At 48.7% G+C, this 6,000-nt stretch overlaps 1 protein-coding gene across 11 annotated transcripts in view; it reads left to right on the plus strand.

The window, feature by feature from the left end:
- TNIP1 (TNFAIP3 interacting protein 1) overlaps positions 1-4,747 on the plus strand; it is a 107,097-nt gene extending 102,350 nt beyond the window's left edge. For all 11 annotated transcript variants that reach the window (XM_077326546.1, XM_077326545.1, XM_077326551.1 and 8 more), the window contains one exon: positions 4,237-4,747. In XM_077326546.1, the coding sequence (XP_077182661.1) occupies positions 4,237-4,280 (44 nt within the window). In that variant the 3' untranslated portion in view covers positions 4,281-4,747. The remainder of the gene's footprint in view (positions 1-4,236) is intronic.
- Positions 4,748-6,000: the final 1,253 nt, after the last annotated feature.

Consider the following 6,000-nt stretch of genomic DNA (forward strand, 5'->3'; position numbering starts at 1 on the left):
AAAGGCTGTTGTTGTTAGGCGTGAAGTCGTGTCCGACCCATTGTGACCCCATGGAGAATGATCCTCCAGGCCTTCCTGTCCTCTACCATTCCCCGGAGTCCATTTAAGTTTGCACCAACTGCTTCAGTGACTCCATCCAGCCACCTCATTCTCTGTCGTCCCCTTCTTCTTTTGCCCTCGATCGCTCCCAGCATTAGGCTCTCCTCCAGGGAGTCCGTCCTTCTCATGAGGTGGCCAAAGTATTTGAGTTTCATCTTCAGGATCTGGCCTTCTAAAGAGCAGTCAGGGCCGATCTCCTCTAGGACTGACCGGATTGTTCGCCTTGCAGTCCAAGGGACTCGCAAGAGTCTTCTCCAGCACCAGAGTTCAAAAGCCTCAATTCTTTGACGCTCAGCCTTCCTTATGGTCCAACTTTCGCAGCCATACATTGCAACTGGGAATACCATAGCCTTGACTAAACACACTTTTGTTGGCAGGGTGATGTTTCTGCTTTTTAGGAAGCTGTCTAGATTTGCCATAGCTTTCCTCCCCAGGAGCAAGCGTCTTTTAATTTCTTTGCTGCAGTTCCCACCTGCAGTGATCTTGCAGCCCAGGAAAATAAAATCTGTCACTACCTCCGTTTCTTCCCCATCTATTGCCAGGAATTGAGAGGGCCAGATGCCATGATCTTCGTTTTCTTGATGTTGAGTTTCAAGCCACCTTTTGCACTTTCCTCCTTCACCCGCATCAACAGGCTCTTTAGTTCCTATTCGCTTTCTGCCATTAGAGTGATATCATCTGCGTATCTGAGGTTGTTGATATTTCTCCCTGCAATCTTGATCCCAATTTGTGACTCATCTAACCCCGCCTTTCTCATGATGTGCTCCGCATACAAGTTAAATAGGCAAGGCGACAGTATACAGCCTTGCCAAACTCGTTTCTCAATTTTGAACCAATCAGTGATTCCATGCTCGGTTCTCACTGTTGCTTCTTGGCCTGCATATAAGTTTCTCAAGAGACAAATAAGATGCTCTGGTATTCCCATCTCCTTAAGAACTTGCCACAATTTGTTGTGCTCCACAAAATCAAAGGCTTTAGCATAGTCAATGAAGCAGAAGTAAATGTTCTTCTGGAACTCCCTAGCTTTTTCCATGATCCAGCGTATGTTGGCAATTTGATCTCTAGTTCCTCTGCCTCTTTGAAATCCTGCCTGTACTTGGGGAAGTTCTCAGTCCACATATTGCTGGAGCCTAGCTTGTAGGATTTTGAGCATAACTTTGCTAGCATGAGAAATGTGCGAATGAGGGTTGTATCAAGACTAAATTTTCTGCTAGTAGAAGGGCTAGGGTAGTTTCCACTAATTACTTCTTCTTGCAGTAGAGCCCCTCTTTGCCTCTTCTGCTGTACTTGAGGCTCCCCTGTCCCACAGAAGCAGCATTTCTAGGAGATGAGTGGGTTATGCAGCTTTCAAAGCTACCTTTGAACAGAATTAGTAGACTTGTGTTGGGCATTTCATTAAAAAAAAATAACAACACTCTTTTGCCTGTGTTCCGCAAAACTTTCAAAAATCTGTCAACATTTGAAATATAGTATGCATTTTCTGGAATCTGTTACTTGTTGAGAGCCAGTTTGGTGTAGTGGTTAGGAGTGCGGACTTCTAATCTGGCAAGCCGGGTTCGATTCTGCGCTCCCCCACATGCAGCCAGCTGGGTGACCTTGGGCTCGCCACAGCACTGATAAAACTGTTCTGACCGGGCAGTGATATCAGGGCTCTCTCAGCCTCACCCACCTCACAGGGTGTCTGTTGTGGGGAGAGGAAAAGGAAGGCGACTGTAAGCCGCTTTGAGCCTCCTTCGGGTAGGGAAAAGCGGCATATAAGAACCAACTCTTCTTCTTCTTCTTCTTCTTACTGAATATCCATCATTATTATGAATATTCAGTGGGTATCTGGTTCTGGATTCCACAGTGTGTGGACTTGCAGCAGCAAATCCACTTCAGTTCAGCCCTCTATGAGGATGGGCTCTGGCACAGTGGCAGAGCATCTGCTTGGCATGCTTAAGGCCCTAGGTTCAGTCTCCAGCATCAGATGATAGGGATGATGAAAGACCTCTACCTGAGATTAGGCATGTGACCAAAATAGGGGGGGGGGACTGTTTGAGATTTTGCCTGAACCAATTCAGGCTGAATTCAATTTTCACAAATGACCTTTCACTTTTTCAGATTTGGCCAAATTCATTTGGCTGAATCTGAAATGTTTCTTAGGGGGGGAGTTCTGTGCATATGCTACCTCCCTTCTCAGGCTGTGAAGAGGGTAATTGCTTCTTGAGAAGAGGGGGAAGACCAAACAGCTGATAATGACAGGAACACTGAGCATTTTACGTAGCTATTTTTGTACTGTCTAGATTGACTCCTGTCTAGATTTGTACTGTCTAGATTTGTACTGTCTTTGTACTGTCTAGATTGACTCCTGCAAGGCTTGGGGAGTCATTTAAAGTAGCGGTCCCCAACCTCCGGGCCACAAACTGGTACTGGTCCGTGGATCAGTCAGTACCGCACTGCGGCTCCTCCCCGTGTCCTTCAGTCTCTGGCCTTACCCTCATGCCCTCCTTTCGACTCCTTGCCGGGCGGCGGCAGCAGGGAGCTCCGCTCTGTCTCCCTGCCTTCCCCTCCCCCGCCATCTGCTATATTTAGCAAGTCCTCCTCCCCCTCCCGGAGTCGCCATGGCGGGCTACGAGAGCGGTGCTCTGTCCCCGCCCGAGCCATGCTACTCAGTAAGCCTCCACGGAGGCAACTTTTCCTCCCCTGTCCTTAGCAGCTGCCGCTGGGGGTGGAACTGGTGGGGAGGTCTGCAAGCTGCCGCGCCGAGCGGGAGGGCAGCCTGGGCCCAGGTGAGTGCACCAGCAGCGGCCCATGGGGCGGATGCGGGGGCAGGGAATGACAAAGCCACCGCCTGCCCCACAGACCGGGTCAGGGAGAGGCGCCCTGCGCTCCTTACTGCCAGGCGCTCTGGAGGCCTTGTGCCCCGGGCTCTGCTGCTGAGCTGTCAGCAGTTCTGCTCTGCGCTGGCCGTGGGGACTTGCCCGCGATGCTGGCACTAGTCTGGAGGCTTTCTCCTGCCTGCAGGCAGCCCGCTACTTTGGGGCGGGGGCCGTGGCAGCGGCCGCAGCCAGCCCGGTAATGTCTTCCTGACCCTGGTCGTCAGGCAGCTGGTGGAGGGAGCCGGGGCATCGCGGAGGCACATTGTGGGCTCACACGCCTGCCTCCATTCTCTCCCCCCCCCTTTCTACCTCCTCCTCCTGCCAGCATCTAGCAGGCTCAGGGCTCCCATTGATTTGTCATTATCACAAGTTAAAATTTTCATGAAAATAAAATGTCCTTTATATTCATTTTTGTGGCGTAAAAGGTAAAGGTATCCCCTGTGCAAGCACCGAGTCATGTCTGACCCTTGGGGTGACACCCTCCAGCGTTTTCATGGCAGACTCAATACAGGGTGGCCTTGCCAGTGCCTTCCCCAGTCAATACCGTTTACCCCCCAGCAAGCTGGGTACTCATTTTACTGACCTCGGAAGGATGGAAGGCTGAGTCAACCTTGAGCCAGCTGCTGGGATTGAACTCCCAACCTCATGGACAGACAGTTTCAGACTGCATGTCTGCTGCCTTACCACTCTGCGCCACAAGAGGTTCTTTTTGTGGCATATCTGTGTCTTATTTTGAAGGGATGTTTAAATGTTACCGTAGCGACCAGAGTCAGAGAGCATTAGGGCAGTGGTCAAGTGGAGAGGAGTAGACTACCCCCCCCCCCGGGCCTCAGTAAAATTGTCAAGCGTTGACCAGTCCCCGGGGATAAAAAGGTTGGGGACCACTGATTTAAAGGACTCAGTGTACCTGTCACTATCAGCTGTTTGGCAGGCTCCCTCTCTCCTGGCTGCCTGAGAAAGCGGGAGGGGGGGAGACATTTAAACTGGCAATTTGTTGCTGAATCGCAATTCGGTCACCACTGATTTAGCCCATTTCAATTACAAGGATGGGCAGTTCAACTCAGATAGGTCCAAAAATAGGATAGATACTTTTCAGCTAAGCTAAACAAAATTGCCCATCTCTACCTGAGACTTTGGAGATCTGCTGCCAATCTATGTAGATGGACCAATGGTCTGACTCAATAGAAGGCAGTCAGGTGTTGATGTGATCTGAATGCTTGTGGCATTAAAAAGACAAGGACTGAAATACAATTTTTGTAATGCATCTGTATTCTTTCAGATCCCACAGGTCTTGGGCTGCCTAAAAACCAAAGGCCTACTTAGGTCTGTGGCGAAAGGAGATAGCATCATATATAGACAGCGAACCTGCGTATGCAGATGGCCTCCTTGTGCTCCTGGACATGGCTTGTGTAGAAGGAATATTTACCCTTGGGACAATAGCATCTTCAGCTGGATCATATGAAGACATTCAGCTTGTGCTGCAGAAGAGTGGTCTGGCTCAGTCCTTTGGGGAAACTGCCAACTGAGAAATCTGTCTGTGTTGCTTCCTCACAGCATTTTGGATCAAGAACTTGCTGTGCATCAAGGCTTCCATTGCAAAGGAGTAGCTAGCAGATGGTGGGAGTGCCCTGTGTCAACACAGCCCAAATTTAGCTGATTCCCTTTACATTTATGATGTGGGGTTTACATTGGTTGATTTGCAGCAGAAATATTTGATATGCAAAATTCAAGTTTTGTGTTTCATTCACATTTCTCTGGTGCATAAGAATAAAAGTGAAAGGTGCCTTCTCTGACTAACTTCTTTTTGATAACGTATAATTGTAGCCCAGGCTAAACGTTTGATTCTCCACTGAAGACTACTGATTTAAACTAGTGCTAATTCATCTGCAGCATCCAGTCCAATTTTGAAATACCTTGTAAATGCACTCCTTTTTAGTCTTGGCAGGTCCCTTATATCTTCCTGATTAGAGGCTCTATTCTGGTTTCTGAGAGCCAGCTTTGTGTAGTGGTTAGGAGTGCAGACTTCTAATCTGGCGAGCCAGGTTTGATTCCCTACTCCTCCGCCACAGGCAACCAGGTGGGTGACCATGGGCATGCCATGGCACTGATACAGCCATTCTGACCGAGCAGTGATATCAGGGCTCTCTCAGCCTCACCTCCCTCACAGGGTGTCTGTTGTGGGGAGAGGAAAGGGAAGGCGACTGTAAGCCGCTTTGGGCCTCCTTCGGTAGGGAAAAGCGGCATATAAGAACCAACTCTTCTTCTTCTTCTTCTGATTGCACAGCTTGGGGTACAATGAAGTAGCACTGGTTTCTTCTACCACCGGGGCGCAGGAGTCGGCTGGCAAGTTCTTGCTCCTCAGCCTCTCTTCTGCATTGCAGTGTCCTGTGCCCTGAGTGCAGAACTGTATTGGTCCTGAGCAAGGGGAAATGTAATAACGGAAAGAGTGGATCGCCAGATCCTGAAAACATTTTCTCTGAGAATGATGGTGGGCAAGGTGGAGATAGCTACCAACTAAAGGTCTTTGTGGACATTCAGTGTATAAAATCAGTGAGTAAATGTAATGTGACCCCCGTTTGGATGCAATTAGGTAGATTTATAACGCAGTCCTAGCCCCACTGAAATAGTGCTAGGTATGATTCTGCATAGACCCACTTAGAATTGCTCTCTAATTTGATTGTGTCATCAGCTGATATTGTCACTACTGGTTACAAGGCTCAAGATCAGAAGCTTTGATGATAACAACCCAGCTTGAGGGTGATCGTGGGAGAGCTTCCTACTGGGCTCACACACACTGGCTTTCTATAAGACTCCCTCTCTGTTCTGCTCCTCATCCAAGCTGGCCATTCCAGTAAAAACCAAAAGGTGATTGTGGAAGCTGAAAAATTTGGAAATAACAGCATTTCCTTTACAGTTCATGTGAAGAACAGCAGGAAAGTGACAGGTTATCAAGAGAGGGGACTGAATTATTAGGGTAGGCAAGACGTAGCATGGACAATAAACAGGATATGGAATTAGGAAAAAGACATATAGAAAATGGCTA

This window comes from Paroedura picta, chromosome 3, assembly GCF_049243985.1.
Source record: "Paroedura picta isolate Pp20150507F chromosome 3, Ppicta_v3.0, whole genome shotgun sequence".
Taxonomy (NCBI): Eukaryota; Metazoa; Chordata; class Lepidosauria; order Squamata; family Gekkonidae; genus Paroedura; species Paroedura picta.